At 36.0% G+C, this 16,178-nt stretch overlaps 1 protein-coding gene across 1 annotated transcript; it reads right to left on the bottom strand.

Moving 5' to 3' along the window:
* Positions 1–798: 798 nt before the first annotated feature.
* Positions 799–11,201, bottom strand: LOC136243322 (cytochrome P450 20A1-like). The gene is made up of 10 exons (XM_066034850.1): positions 11,192–11,201; positions 11,069–11,133; positions 10,699–10,775; positions 9,057–9,229; positions 6,244–6,389; positions 5,947–6,114; positions 5,060–5,257; positions 3,060–3,244; positions 2,146–2,322; positions 799–1,168 (listed from the first exon to the last, which is right to left on the bottom strand). The coding sequence occupies exons 4-10, from the start codon at positions 9,226–9,228 to the stop codon at positions 919–921; spliced, it is 1,296 nt and encodes a 431-aa protein (XP_065890922.1). The 5' UTR covers position 9,229; positions 10,699–10,775; positions 11,069–11,133; positions 11,192–11,201; the 3' UTR covers positions 799–918.
* Between the last annotated feature and the right edge of the window lie 4,977 nt (positions 11,202–16,178).

The raw sequence follows: 16,178 nt of genomic DNA, 5'->3' as shown, positions 1-16,178 counted from the left end.
CTGCCCCCACTTCACCTTCTGGCTGGCTGCTCCACTCTATGTTTGTATATTTATTTGGTTGAGGTGTTTGACAATGAATTTATTAAATTTATGGTCTCTCTGGTGTACCTGTACAAATAGAAATCTGTCATTTTCTATCACTTTCCTACTGGGTGCTCACTGTCAGTATTGAGGACCAACATTTTAGAAATCACCTATAAATCTACAGTGGAGGCAATACTAGGTGTAGGGACAACCAAACAATGAAACTGATACAGTAGTTTCTTGAAATATGTAGGCTAACCAGAACACATGCCATTCTGGGATAAAAGAGTATTGTGATTTTAGAAGCTATAAAGGATTCTCTGTGTTGATGTCAATAAAGCAGTTTGCACATGAATTACTTGATGATTAGAAAACTGTTGGAGGTCCTCAAGCTAATGAAACTTGGTACAGAAGCATATAATATTTGCAATCACAGGAGGTCAGTCATGCATCATAATCCTATGACATGAAATTACATAACCAAGCATTGTTCCTGGTGTTAAACAGCTAGGACATAAGATCAAACTACTCTAATAGAGCTAAATCATATTTTTACACAAAATTTTTATCACAAAAATTTTTTTGCATGAAAATAAAGTGAATTATGCTATGTAGTTGTATAACATTACATAGTACTGTTAGCAGCCACACCACCTCATGAAACAAACATGTCAGGTACCAGTAGGTTTCAATTATTTTTGTGATCATGCATTACTTTTGAAGCCACTTTATTAATTTGTAGCCCTGTAAGTTTACTACCACTGAAGTCTCACCACAATTTGCAATTTGTGTTTATTAGAATGTGTGTGTACATATGCATGCTTGTCTACAGTTTTCATGTTAAAATAAGTGCATGCGATGTTAAAACGCTATGTGATATTGTTACTGTTTTGGCTATTGATTCATCAGGTGAACTTGAAATTTCAAAGCTTCTTTAGGAGTAGTGACTAAACCATGAATTCTTCCCACATCTTTAGCTTCCCCAACTGGTTTGATAGTAAACTGTTGTAGTAGGATGGCCAAAAATACACTGACTTCCGTGTATGCAAAATGATATCCAGGACATCTGCGTGGACCATAGCCAAATGGAGAGAAGGCAAAGGTGTTTTTGCCTTGCAAATGGGAACACTGAGTGTGGTCAAACCTACAAAAAACATTGTTGATGATTATACACATACGTATGTGGCATTTTATGCATGCAAAAAACTCAATATTCTGCATCACAGGGTATGACTATGTTAGTACATTAATTTCAGATTGATTGTTGCCTATGAGTAAAGTGCTTTAGAGTTATTCATAGTTAGGGCTAACACACAATTCATAGATTTTGTGAGTCCAGCTATAGTATTAAATCAAAATTTAAGAAACATTTCTGGAATCATTTTGTTGAAATTTTTGACGACACTAATCCATGCACATTACATTATTTATGTTTATGTTCATCATGCCATCTAAGGAAACCTCCTGTAACAAATTTTAACCACCTGAGTGTAAACAATGTGTAATTTATTTTACTTTGATTTGTAGTGTAAGTAAGTAATTTGGCTGTTGGTACTGGATAGACAGACCTTTGATGTAATTAATTTTTTTTCCTTGTGCTATATTGTCTTGCCCTTGTATCCTTTGATTACATCATAAAGCTATTTTTAGTGTACTGGTTTGAATTGTCCTCTACAATATCCCACGCAAAAATTGTGGACACAATGACTGTGTTAATATTATATTCTATGGGATTGAAGATCTCAAGTTGATCAAGAAGGAGGCAGGTGATAGCTATAACATAAACTAAGGGAGAGTATGTCACCAAACACTAGGCTGCGATATTTTTTGACAATGAAACACGTGTTGAAAAGCTGAAAACCTGATCTATACATGTATCATTGTAGTTGCTCGCTGGATTGAAGTATCATTAAAGGTTTGCACATTTACATACATATGTAGTGGATGCCATTAAAATGAATTATATATATTCAGATACAGTGCATGATTTCTTAATGTACATAAAGATCTGATACAATTACATTAATTACACTCAAATAAATGTATGCATCAATTATCAATATTCATTACAGTTAGATGTTGTGCTTGACTTTTATCAAGCAACATTAATTAAATCCTCACCTCTCAGTGTGTTTCCAGACAGTTTTATTCTTCAAGGACACCCCTAAAGCAATCACAATTGCTGTACCAGCAGGTATGTTGTAACCTCCAGCTACAATGTCATCATCAGAATAACGTGCTCCATAGGTAACCAGTGCTGTCAGACGGAGAATCTCATTTAGAATTTGATGTAATAACCTGAAACAGAGGTAAATGAATTTTAGGTAAAAGTGTTACATCCAGTTTCCACCACATCAATAGCCATATAGGTTCTACTCAAAGTTTACTACATTGTATTTGTTACTCCTATCAATAATAAATAATTATGGTGCTGTACATATGTGCATAGGCGGTAGACATGCCACCCACTTTTTTAGGCCCTACTTACATTACAAATAGTATCAGAGCTTCAAAAATTAGAAAACTTTCCCAGGGCATGTTCCAGTCCCCCATATTTCTGTTGTATCAACAGGGTCTTGGTTATATGCTCCAAATTTTCCACTATGTAACTTCCATTTTGAAAATTAGACCATGCACTTCTTGGCCTGCTCCACCATCCCTGGTACTGTATAGTGCTATCCACTTTCACTGTAAAAAAAAAGGTATGTCCGGTCCAAGAAACTACAAGTACCTGTAACCCAATGTAAAAGCAACTCAGTTTTAGAGAAAGACCTCATGAAAGTAAAAATAACTGGTAACTTAAAGAGCTGGAGCAGTCAAGAATCAATTTTAATACAACTAACTATAATTGCAAGGTTTTAATAGCATTGCTGTCAACAATTATAGTCAGAGATTTTATGCATGCTTTGTTAAATTCAATCACTATCTTCCTATTGTCACTGTATTAATTATATACTGTCAGAGTAAACAGTTTGTTTGTTAACTATATTAGGTACAACATCTTAGCAACAAAGCTATATACTCCTTGTACTTACGTGTTTTGATCATAGACATACTGTTTCAGTTTATCTCTTCGATCAGCTCCTACTTGCATTTTCATCTCCTCTACCAACTTGTGGTAGATATCTTCATTAAGCATTAGGTAATGTATTGTCCAGTACAGTAGGTATGCTGAACTATGAAGACCTCCCAACATAAATGTGATCCCGTCAGATACAATCTACAATAAACTGTAGCATGTGAAGCAGAACATGACTATACACTGAATGCAGTTTTAAAACCATTGCAATTAGTCTAGTCTCAAATGCATCACTTTCAAATGGTTTGTAATCCATTTAAGTATGTTATCATTGCCATTTTTGGACAATTGAAAGTTGACACAAAAAATGAGCAAGAATTTGGACTAGTGCAATGGACAACTGAGTGTTGAAGTGAAAAATAAAGCACAAGGGTATTTTGATTCAGCTACGTATACATGCATGCACTCATATCACATCAATAAGAGCTGTTGAATGTATAAAATATCCCAGTCCCAGTGGTGACTTGACCTTCTATAGCAGCATGCAGTCTAGGCATGCACTAAAGTGCCACAGCAGCTAGAGTCCAGAACTTTCTCTTTACATTTACAACCGATTTAAAATTTTCCCATCATATCAATAATAAAATTCATAAAGTGTCTGAAATGTTGGAATTATTTATTGTACGCTCACTTTACACACTTACATTTGTTGTACACATCTCTTGTGAGACCTGATTTAGACTATGCATGTGTTGTTTGGTAACCTCATCTTAAAGATATCAGAGCACTGGAAGCTGTTCAAAGAAAAGTTACTAGATTGTTACCTAATCTTGCACACCTGACTTATTCTGACAGACTGAAATATTTAAACCTGCCCCCACTGTATCATAGAAGGTTGAGGATGGATATGATTATGATATTGCACAGACTTGTGGATGTACCAATTGATGAGTTACTTTCAATACAACACCTGCTGTACAAGATTGAATGGACTGAAGTTACTGAAACCTCATGTGAAAACAAATATGAAGAAATATAGTTTTGCTGCAAGAGTAATAAATGATTGAATTCTTTACCATCTGACATTGTTATGGCCACTAACACATTCTTTTAAAACTTTGCTGGATGTACAATTAAGATTCTGACCCTCTGAGTTTACAAGCTGTAAGACTTCTCATGGGTTTCAGGATAGTAATTCCTTTATCTTGTATACATTTAAATTTAGGATGAATATGCGTATAAAACCCTTAGCTAATAAGAAGTTGAAGTTTATTTATTTATTTATTATCATTATTATTAGTGGTTCTGAAAAAACAAAGCTTAGGCCCTCAGGCCCTGTAGTAGCGCCTTCGCTTCGCTCAGGCGCCACAACACAGGGAGATCGGGTTACTAAATTACTTAGACCCCTGTGATCTGAAGTCTAAGTTATTTAGACTCTTTATGTAGTTGTTGTACCTTAACATTGTTGACAGCTGCTTGTAACAGAGAAGTGTAGTGTTCATTAGTAGAAACAAGCCAATACTCTACCCGTAACAACAGTTACGGGTTTAAAATTAATTATCAGGTGGCGATGCGTTGCCAACACTACCAGTGTAGGTGCGCGTAATAAACATGAAAGGGTCTAACTAGTAAGTAAACATGAAAAGGGTCTAAGTAACTTAGACACCTCCAAAATCCATCAAATTCACCACAAAAAGGATCTAAGTATTATGTGACCAGGTTTGGGAAAGTCAGTCACATTTTACAACTCAAATATTTTAAAATCAAAATGAGGTATTCCAAACTTCCATTCAGCTTCACAGCAACTAAAATCACAAGTCAACAACAACAACAAATTCTGCGAAATTATTATTTTAACTACTTCAGTGGTGACACATAAAAGTGTGGATTTCTTTGTATTTCATGTGTGACATTAAGACTGATTTTCTAAAATCCAGTCACATATATGGTCATGCATTTATAATGCTTCTCTGTACACTTGTCAATTTGATTATTATCATTATTTCTATTTCTGACCTGTTCATCTGGGACACCAGATTGAAGTAAAGAATCCATAAATGGAACACTTTCTTGTTCTTCTCCACTTCGTCTTTTTTCAACTACCTCCTGGATAACATCCCTCAGTTGTTGTGAGTAACCTTTGAACATTTTGTCCCTATCACTGCCTGGTGTAGGGAGACCAACACACACATTTTGTTCCATCTCACTCCATATCTGCACATAAAGTACATATACAAGCCTATGCATAACTAATGCAAGTTTCTTTATATGTGACCGGATTTGCGAAAATGGGTCTTCCACACACATCCAATTTATCAACTTTGACAATCCATAACTTTAGATTGGAAAATGCTATTGACTTGAAATTCAGTCAGCAGTGAGTACCAACATAGCTTAATGGATGGAAAAAATTTCAGGTTTATATGTTATTTGAACACTAAGTTATGGTCTTCCACGTTCATAAAATTGGATGTGTGTGGAAGACCCTTTTTTGCAAATCCGGTCACATATGTACATGTATACATAAAAGAGAGTAGACAGGTAGATATAGCTTTACTTCAAAATTGTTTTATATCACCATGGCATTTTGAAAAAAAAAGCATGTATGCAGCAATTTATCATACGAAAGTTGTACATGATAAGTACATCTGATTTGGATACCTTTAGTGTAAGTTGACTGCTAAATCAGAAGTGTTAAATGGAGAACCATTAATATTGAAATAAGAGGTTATATGTTTTATACAGCAACACTGTAAATAATCTTGCTAAGATATTTCATGATGTATCTTTCACTTAGCTACATAGTGTTGTGTGTATGTGTAAAGCAGAATGTTTACTTACAATGGCCTTAAACCAAACCAGTTATTTTATCTGGTCACATGTGTGCAACTATGTTCCAATACCTTCTGGTATATGTTAGACGTTTTGCGGACCTCCTCATCATCATTGTACACACTACCATAGCATGTCCTAGTAATGGCTTTAAGTGTCATAGTTAGAAATTCCTCCTTTATATCCACAATGTTATCACCACCAAGTTGGGACCATGTGTTTGCAGTTTCATTGGCAATCTAGATTCAGACACATGTAGAAAACTTCTATGGCTATATGCATAGCTTTATAAACCATACAACTTTACAATCAACATTACATAATCATACTACAACATTTCTCATGTATTTTTGAACATGCTTACGTACTTTTACAAACTTAGGTATATAACTTTCAAGAGATGTTCCTTTTAGTGACTCATACAACCATTTTCTTCTGTCTTCCCATTCTTCTCCATTAGCATAGTTTATACTCTGCGGTCCCACAACAGGTTCAAACAGTGACATCAGTTCTTCTATTAATGATAATAGTATTACAACAAGTACATAGTGGTAGTACTGACAGTAGTGGCAGTTTCACAATTCTCTTTTACCCTTCAGTGATTAAACTATGGAACCAACTACCTCAGAACATAACTAACGCTCGAGTTTTGTAATGATTTAGAGACTTATATAATTACACCTGTGCATTATAATCATACATGATTCCTGCACAGTACACATTATAATAATAATGAATATAGTTACTGAAGAATAGCAATAATAATTATTGTACTTTAGCTACACACTTATTATGTCTGCTATGAATATGTGCATGACCAAATTTGACAAAACAAGGCTTCTATACACATCCACTTTTATGACTTTGAAGCATCATAGCTCAAAGTAAGAGTATGTCATTAGTTTCAAATTTTTACCTAGTATTTTACAGTGTTATGGAAAAATTGTATGAAAATTTTGGGCCAATGGCTTACTGAGCAGTCAAGTCAGAAAAAATTAAATGTATACAAACCTTGTTTTATGGATGCAGCAGTGCGCACAGTTTCACTGGCAAGCAGTTAAAACCACAGAAGCTAACTATTTAAAGTAACTCTCTGACTATATTTGCAGTGTTAGGCTAAACAAGGGTGGCTCCAGGAATTTTCAGGGGCGTAGGGAGGGGGGGGGGGTTCCGAGGGGTTCAGGAACCCCCCTTGTAAAATTTAGACTTCTGCAAGCAGGATCCTAACACACCACTTAGTGTGGCAGGACAAAATGAGTGAGTAATATAGCACAGCACAATAATTGATAAAGATTGCATTCATCTCTCGGGGAAGGATTTACAGAGGTAACATGAGCCCTAGGCCTCTTCAAAACTTGCTAAAAAGATCGATATACTCTAATAGAGCAGTCAAGTATATACTCTAATAGAGCAGTCAGGTATACTCTAAAAGAACATGCATGTAAATATATCCATGTCCATATGAAGTTTTTCAGACATTCTAACATTAAATGCAAAACTTAGCATGACCTTATACTGCTATAGCTTTGGTGCGCAGTGTTTAAAGATATAGAGCTCCAGTAATTTATCACTTGTGTTATGCAAAATGAATTCATGCTATGCATATTTGTATAGTTATATTGTTTTGATTGTAAGTCATTCCATTTGTATCAGTGGATTCATGGCTCTTATACCACAGTGAGATAACTATCATTATTTTACAGATTACTATGTGTCTCTATAATTATATGTGTTATGCTGTCTGTTTCCACTAGGTGGCTTTATGTAGTACTACCTTCATCGCGGGGCACTTATATGTATCATGATTAATGTACTTTTCACATAAAATATAGTAATTTGCTGAGTTTTGATTCATAAAAATATTGAAAGTCTCTCAGCAACTGGGGGCTGTGCCCCCAGACCCCTGCTTCTGGTAACTCAATGCTGCTGCTGGAACCCCCCTTCAAAAAATCCTGGCGACGCCCCTGATTTTGGTGACTACATGGTTTCCATAATTATCTGTTGCATGTGCACTTAGTAAATCTAGAGGGATCTGGGGCATGCTCCCCCTGAAACTATTATATTCTCCAGAAATCTTTAAAGCTGACATTACCATACATAAATGATTGATTTATACGTCTTATGGTTTTAGACAAATGTACAGGAAATAAAGGGTCTAGACGCAGGGGTACCAAGAAACTTTAAAGCAGCTGGAGCCCTGGCAAGGCAAACACACACACACACACACACACACACACACACACACACACACACACACACACACACACACACACACACACATAAACAAAACACACACACATACATCAATTATTAGTGTAACAGATCTGTCAGATCCCACAGTTCTGAGGAGTGAGCATTGAAAATTCTGTATGAGCAGGATGTTGCAATTCTGGCAGCTTGATCAAACATTGGCTTAATAGCTCTGGATGGTAACTTGCATGATCAACATATGTTGGTCAGTGCCACAGGTGTAAAGTGTTCTAAGCAACCAATCTCAACTGGGTATACAGGCCAGTACATGGAAGGTTCAATAATAATGAGCTATAGCGATCTACTACTTTTCTGCTATTAGCAGCTGACATGCAGATGGTGTTTAGTATTGGTAACAACTGACAGTTCAAATAAAATGTTGGCATCATTAGAAACCAATATCAAATCTGGTCTACTGAAAGATGAAGAGAGGTTAGATGACATAGTACGTAATGGACTAACACTTACATGATAGCCAGGGAGATCATCATAAAGCTTGTAAGATGTTACATTAGAAAATTGACTGACATAGGCTGCTTATGCTTGCTAATTCTGCTGGCATATATAGAATCAAGAGCATGCTAAACAGTTAAGAAGTATAGCTACGTATGTGACACTTGAAACTAAATACTTGACTGTTGCATTAGAGTAGTTGACTGCTCTATTAAAAGTATTTTGATCTGAATATTTAATAATAGCTTTGCAAATCAATGTGAATTATATACTTGACCAGTTTCTGGAAGCCTCAGAAATCTCCCTAGATCCTCCCCTGACTAAATGGACTAACTAAATAGTTTTGAACACATTATAATTAATATATTTCAAACCTCGCTATCCTCTTTAAAGAGCCATAGCTAGTTATAAAATGTAATTCTGTTATAATCCTATATACAAATTATTTATATGCATGACGACACTGAACTGTACTTACTTGGTCTTTTGGTTAACTTAGCAGTATCCTTAAAAGTTTCAGGACTGCAAATACTCACAACTCTTTGCTGACCCCACCAGAATGCAACAACCGGTTGGTGACCATTTTTATGTAGGTGAAGTAGATATTCATGTATACTACCATATTTGTGTATTTCAACTAAATCACCCATCCTATAAAACAATCATGGAGCTGACAAAAATATATAACGCTTTTACCTCTGTACTATTATGTACAGGATGGGGAGTAGGTGTGTATGTTCAGTATATATACATACTCTGATTATTATAGCATGCTAAATCTAGCACATTTTCATGTAATATGAATTGTATATATATAATAATACCATACCTGTTTCACTGCCCATACAAAAGTCTCAATAGTAGCAGTGAAATTTATCCCGTATTTCACTGGTAGCAATGAAAAGGTTGTAATTGCAATTTCATTGGCTAGAATTTATGTTAACAATGTAGCGCCAATTAGTGTTGACGCGTGTTTAGTACATAGTGAAATATTGTGTACATGGCAACGCTAATGCACAGCATGCGTATATGCAGCGAGTATGATATTAACTACTTATCAAATCACATAACTTATCTTGATAGCCACTTGTTTGCTTAAATCATAATTATTATGTAGAATGTATTATTCCCCATAATGTTTAGATGTACATGTATAGGATCTTAATTGATATACTATATTATAGTATGCAGATACTTGGAAAGGTTGATCTACATACCTCTGCATACTCTTATAGAGTCTATCTGTAAAAGCACTTTATATGTATTAGGGCTGAAACGATCATGGTTTTTTAGTATTCGAGTACTCTCTAGAGTTAATGATCGAGTACTCACGAATACTAGTTACATGTAGTCATACCCATTTGATATGTTTTGTACCAAGTTTTCAGCTTTTCAAGTAACAGCAATGATACACACACTGTATGTATTAAAGTACTGATGTTAGTGTCCCTGACAAAAAAAATTATGCCAATCAAACTCTGCAACCTTCAATGTGTCACTCCCTGGTGACAAATACATCATATGAGTGAGGTCACATGATCTTAACGAGTACTCGAGTACCAATTTTACTATCCAAGTAACAAATCCTTACCGAGTACTTGTCGAGTATTAGTATTTGTTTCAGCCCTAACATGTATGTATGGAGGAGAAAACTTGCATGTATATACTTTTACCTATGTATTTCATGACCAAAGTTATAAAGTGTAGCTATCAACTTAGTACATATAACAAACTCAATTGTTTTTGCAGTTCTTAGTAATAATGTCCTATGTACCAGTGGGATGGTGGTAATGAATCATTTAACATGAAAGACACCGTCAAAAGTAGTCTTCTTACCAAAATTAAAATCAAGTTTACATTACACTAAAGCCCTTGACTGATTTGTAGTTTCGTTAGCTTGAGTACAAATATAGTCAAGAGAATTAGCTAATATGCGTCTGATTTGATTACATGACTTAATTATAAGGAAGACTTAAGCTACACAATATAGTACCCTATATAGACATGCTGCGTGGAGTTAGTTAATCATAGACAGATAATAGAGATATCTGATATGTGTGAACAAAGGTGCACCAAAATGGCTGCATATACAAATCTTTCTTTGTATCTAACCAACTTACTGTGAATCTGCTGGATTCTGATCCCATCCTGGAATCACCTTACAGTTCCTATCATTGTTGTTCAGTTTTTGGTTTTCCTGCAATATTGATATTGATAACTATACACCTTTAACCCCTGCATGCCTATAGCCACACAGAGTAGCTAAACAGACCATACCGTGACATGACAATGCTGTATAGCTATACTAATGGTTTAGCTATTATCACTATATATAATAGCTAGATTGTACTGCATGAGCCTGCAACAGGCGTATATAGGGTTGTATCCAAATGTGCAACTGAACACCTTGTAGCTAGTTATATAGCTAATAACAAACTATGGCTACGTAGCTATAGCCGCTATACTACGTATGAGCAACTTGGTACTTACCAGAGCACTTTTAGGTCTGGATGATATTATGTGATACAGGACAGCAAATACAACAAGACCTATCACTGCAGAATAAACGAAGAACTCAAACATGACTTAAAACACGGACCAGAATATTCTTACAACTTGCAATTGGCATTATTATCTCGCATATTATAGCGCACTCAGTATAAATTACGTATAACTGATCATGCATGTGTCGCGGCGTTATAAATGTGCATGCGGACCATACCGTATTCGTAGTCATAGACAGAGTTCTATATAGCTACCAGCATTGTAGCTAAATAGACTAGCTATACAGGGGCGGATCCAGAGTCTGGGAAAGGGGGGTGCACTTAGCTGAAAAGTTGAACACCAAAAAAAAAAGAGGTCTGCCCTTTAGCTACCAAATGTATTTACTATAAAGTATATAAAGATCCTTATTCAGATCCTTATTCATAGCTTCGTAGTTAAGCTACACTGCCTCATGAACACTGTGACTGCTTTATTAGAGTGACTGCTCTATTGGAGTATCTCAATCTCGTATGCAATTTTTATTGAAAGGGATGGGGGGGGGGGGGGGGGGGGGGGGGCGTGCCCCCTTTGGATCCGCCACTGCTATAGTTGAGCTGATTCTTTATTATCTTTAATAATAATATGGATAGAATGACTGCAGAAGTTCTTAAAATTTAACTCATTTGTTATACAAAGCTACTGCTTGACCCGTGACCCACTACAAAATCGGGCGTCTGGATTCGGAGGAATGGAATGGTGGAATGGACCGCGGAATGGTGGAATGGAACGGTAATTAGATAATTTCACTTAGTGGTCACCTCTTTGTAAAGACCACCTCTTTATAAGACCACCTCTTTATAAAGACCATTTAGTTTTTATGTTGTTTTAGAGTGTATCCCCATGGGACAGTCTTATCGATGAATTATGTGCCACATGTTTAATTTAATTTAATTTGGGGGTAATGTACAAACCTCAATTATTGAATGTAATGTACAGTTAAAGATTGTGAGTGTATATACAACATCAGGAGGTAGTGAATTCCATAGCCAGATGGTGGAGGGTAGGTAGGAATGAAGGTATGCATCAATTCTGGTATAGGAACTTGCCTCATCTTAAGTTGTGACTACATGTACTGGATGTATTAGGATGTAAATAGTTTTGAAGGTTGGCATCTTGTAAAACATAATCTTGTAAAACTTACCAATGTTTTACAAGATGCTAACTGGTCATGTTAGTCTATACTTTCAAAATTATTTACATCCTAATACATCCAGCACACATGCATGGTCACAACTTGAGATACAGGCAAGTCCCTACCAGAATTGATGCATACCTCCATTCCTACCTACCTTCAACCATCCGGTTATAGAATTCGCTACCTCCTGATGTTATGCCTAGAAAAGCCAGAATGATGGATTTACGTATGATGCAACAATGCATACAACAGTTAACTGTACAAAAAATGTGTCCAAGAAACTAAGCAACTAAAGGTGCTAATATCTGGTGGGGCCAAGAAATGAATGTTAATACTGGCAACTAACTATAATTTACAAAAATCTATATAACGTTGATCCTTTACATGGAGTCTGACTGCAATTCCCTCTAATTGGCTAGCAAATTGGTACCTTTTTCAATAGTCATTGTAGAAGAAAAAGATGTGGCCAAATTACTAGCTTATTAGAGTTACAGGGAATTAATTAGGAATGCACCAAGACTGCACGAGTCAATGATAAAGGACCAATTTTTATAAATTTATATTATTGTTAGTTGCCGGTATTAACATTCATTACTTGGCCTCAATAGATATTAGTTGTCAGTTACTTTTAGACACATCGTTTTTGTACAACCAAGCTGTTTTATATGGGGCTATTGCTGTATTACAAAGATATCATGCACTCTGACTTTTCTAAACATGTGGCACACGACTGATCAATAACTACTCTAAAACAACAAGATAACAGCAATTTAAACATTAAAAAGGTCTTTATAAAGAGGTGATCTTTGTTAGAAGGTGGTCTTATAAAGAGGTGACCATAAAGTGAAATTACCTAATTACCGTTCCATTCCAGTCCACCATTCCATTCGACTGAATACAGATGTTTTACAAAATCCTCTCATTCAATTACATTTATGATAAATGACATCAATCAAAGTTTCACCTCACTATAAATAAATTTATTTATAAAGTGAACAGCCTAGTATGACCCTGGCCTCTCCTAAATTTGCAAACCATCATACATGTTTGCTCTTCACAACTCTACGAAGTAATTAATTTACATCCCTTATAGTTACAATGGCTTTGCATAAATTTGCTGCCAGCCAGACATGAGTAGCAGTGAGTACAAATTAATTAAACACAGCACTTTAATTGAACTGGGCTAAATCTATGCCACATCATCCGGATTGTTATATGTGCATGCATATTATTGTGAGTCAGCAAGTCACTTCATCATACATATGTGCATGTACATGGATTGTGAATCACCTCATTTTGAATAAATACTAAAATTTATGTTGCAACTGTTCTTTAAGTTTTACCAGAGGAGGTAGTGCATCCCTTATGGAAGGGAATTTCTGGTCTATATACCTCATTCATACTGTTGTCTTCTTTTAGATTGTATTTTTTTTAATTAAAGGGATGGTGTATATGCTTTAATTGCTCATATAATAATGTATATAATACTGTGCAGAAATCAAATGAGATTATAACACACAGGTATCCATGCTGTCATGTAAACCTCAAATGCATCTGATTTTGTTAGAGTAATTGAATGCTCTATTTATAAGTACTGGAAAGACACTAGTCTTCCATATAGCACTGCACCCCCCCCCCCCCCCCCCCCCCCCCCCCCCCCCCCCCCCCCCCACCCCCCCCCCCTCCCCACCTCCTGCAATGTGTTTATGGATGCTAAAACATGATGGTTTCTTTGTAGCTGAACTCCCTGCAAGGTAACTTCTTCTATTGATCTCTCCACAGGGCGATTTGTTTGTATAGCTGAACTCTCTACATGGTGGTTTCTTTGTATAGCTGAACTCTACAAGGTGATTTTTTCTAGCTGAACTATCTCTTTCCATAGTTGCATGAACTCCCTACAAGGTAACTTCTTCTAGCTGATCTCTCTACAGGGTGACTTGTGTGTAGCTGATCTCTATACAGGTTTCTTATTTCTAGCTGATCTCTTGAATTCTCTTCAGGGTGACTGCTCTATTAGGATGACTGCTCTATTAGAGTATCTCGATCTCGCACTTGCTGCACCAAGTTGGATTTCGTGTTATAACTCCGTGGCTTTAAGTCTGATTCTTTTACACCATTGATGAGCCTTTCTAAGATGATTACTTCATCTGTACAACGATTTTCAAAGCATTACCCCAAGCGGTTTATCTGGTAGGCGTGGCAAGTAGTCGTTTTTTTATTAGCTAATCTCGATTGCGTAATTGTTACACACTGTTGGTTTTTTCGTTGTATCTTCCTGTTTTTTAGCTCGATTTCTTTCAAACCACAAAAGGTTTGAGGTTCAATAGTTAACCTATTCTCCCACCGATTTTCAGCTTCTTCCCATACGCGGTTTACCCTGTAGGCGTGACAACATATTGGTGTTATTTTTCGTAAATAATCGCTCATAACTCTTTGCCTGTTTATCGTATTCCAGCCAAAGTTGGTACCGAGATGCGCCTTTATACCCCCCTTCTGTGTGCCACATTTCAAGACAATCGGATTTGGCATTCGAGTTTTATAGCAGTTTTTGTAAGTGTGCGACAAGAAAAAGAAAAATAAGAAGAAAAAAAAACCCGAAGAAACTGAGCCAATTTTTGAAGTCGCATATCTCGGGAACGCGCGAAGCGATTTCGCTCAAATTTGGAATGTGGAGTGCTGCAGTTGGAGGGCATGTCCATGCACAGCAAAAATCGTCTTGTTTCATCAAGGAAGCACGGAGCTACGGAGGTGCGAAAATTGCGTTTTCTTTCTTCCTGTCAATATACTCACGGGTGTTACGCGCCGGCTTCTTGGGCCGCACGACACACTACCGTGTGTCTTGATACACATATGTAATGCTATAGTCAAAGGAAAATATTTTTAGAATGGTCTTCATACACCAGTGTAAAGCATTGCTTAAGATTATGGTTCAGTACATATAGGTTTATATAAAATTTCAACCTTAAAGCAACATTGATATGGCAGGATGATTGACATGCACAATGATAAGACAAGTTAAAATAAACAAAGAGGTTCAATCTCCAAATTTCCATCTCCTAAAATTTCATCAATATGCTCATTTTTATTCTTTTTATGTTTCTGATTTTATCATTATTCCCCACTGAAGTACAGTTAGTTAGACACCAAAACATAGCAAAGTAGTCTAACACATGCAAAAAAAAAGTCTAGCAAAACACTGCATACTAATTTCTTATGTAACTGTCAAAAACCGTGTTATTATACACATATAATTTAAACAAACACATTAACTTTATTCAGTGTGTTTGAAAAGTTGAAAAACATCAATGACTGGACCTGGGCAGGCTCGAACCTGCAGCTATCCGATTTGCTCATAGGTAAAGTTTAACAACTATTATACTGCAGCATTAATAAGGACACGTCTATGTAGTCTTGTAATGAACTTAATTTGCTGCTGGGAGTTGAAAGAGACTACTTCAACAGTGAAAAGACTCACTCAGATGCTGCTGATAATGGCTGCAATGTATTGTTTTTTGTTACTTAGTTTGTCTGGAGTTAGTTGAATGTGCTGATTATTCATGTATTATTCTCATTTTTTCATGTGTTATTCATAATATTCCCAAATTATACTAGAATAATTCCAGCATAGCTTCTGCAATCAAAATTCCCAAAATAATTCCAGCATAATTCCCACAGGCCTAATGATATGTAGCTTAGAAGAGTTTTGATGTCATTTTGAATGCTGTGTTAGAGTAGTTGACCACAGTATTTAAATTTTAGCCTTACTTCTAAACCATAATTTTAACCACCTCTAATTCTGCTATCTTTTCAATGTCTATTGCTTACAAATGCAACTGTACCTGTAGCTACTACTAGCTTCCTAGCTAACACACAGTAAAATAATTTGAAGAGGATACCTTAAACACTTTACAAATCCACCCT

This window comes from Dysidea avara, chromosome 13 (genome assembly GCF_963678975.1).
Source record: "Dysidea avara chromosome 13, odDysAvar1.4, whole genome shotgun sequence".
NCBI lineage: Eukaryota > Metazoa > Porifera > Demospongiae > Dictyoceratida > Dysideidae > Dysidea > Dysidea avara.
Note: the sequence above shows the minus strand (reverse complement) of the source record. Positions and strands in the feature narration are given on the sequence as shown.

Coding starts and splice junctions, on each gene's coding strand:
- LOC136243322 (XM_066034850.1), bottom strand. CDS start 9,228: ATGGGTGATTTAGTTGAAATACACAAATATGGTAGTATACATGAATAT. Junction 3,245..5,059: donor CTGGTGTCCCAGATGAACAG/GTCAGAAATAGA, acceptor AGTTTATTGTAG/ATTGTATCTGACGGGATCAC. Junction 2,323..3,059: donor TATGTCTATGATCAAAACAC/GTAAGTACAAGG, acceptor CCTCTGTTTCAG/GTTATTACATCAAATTCTAA.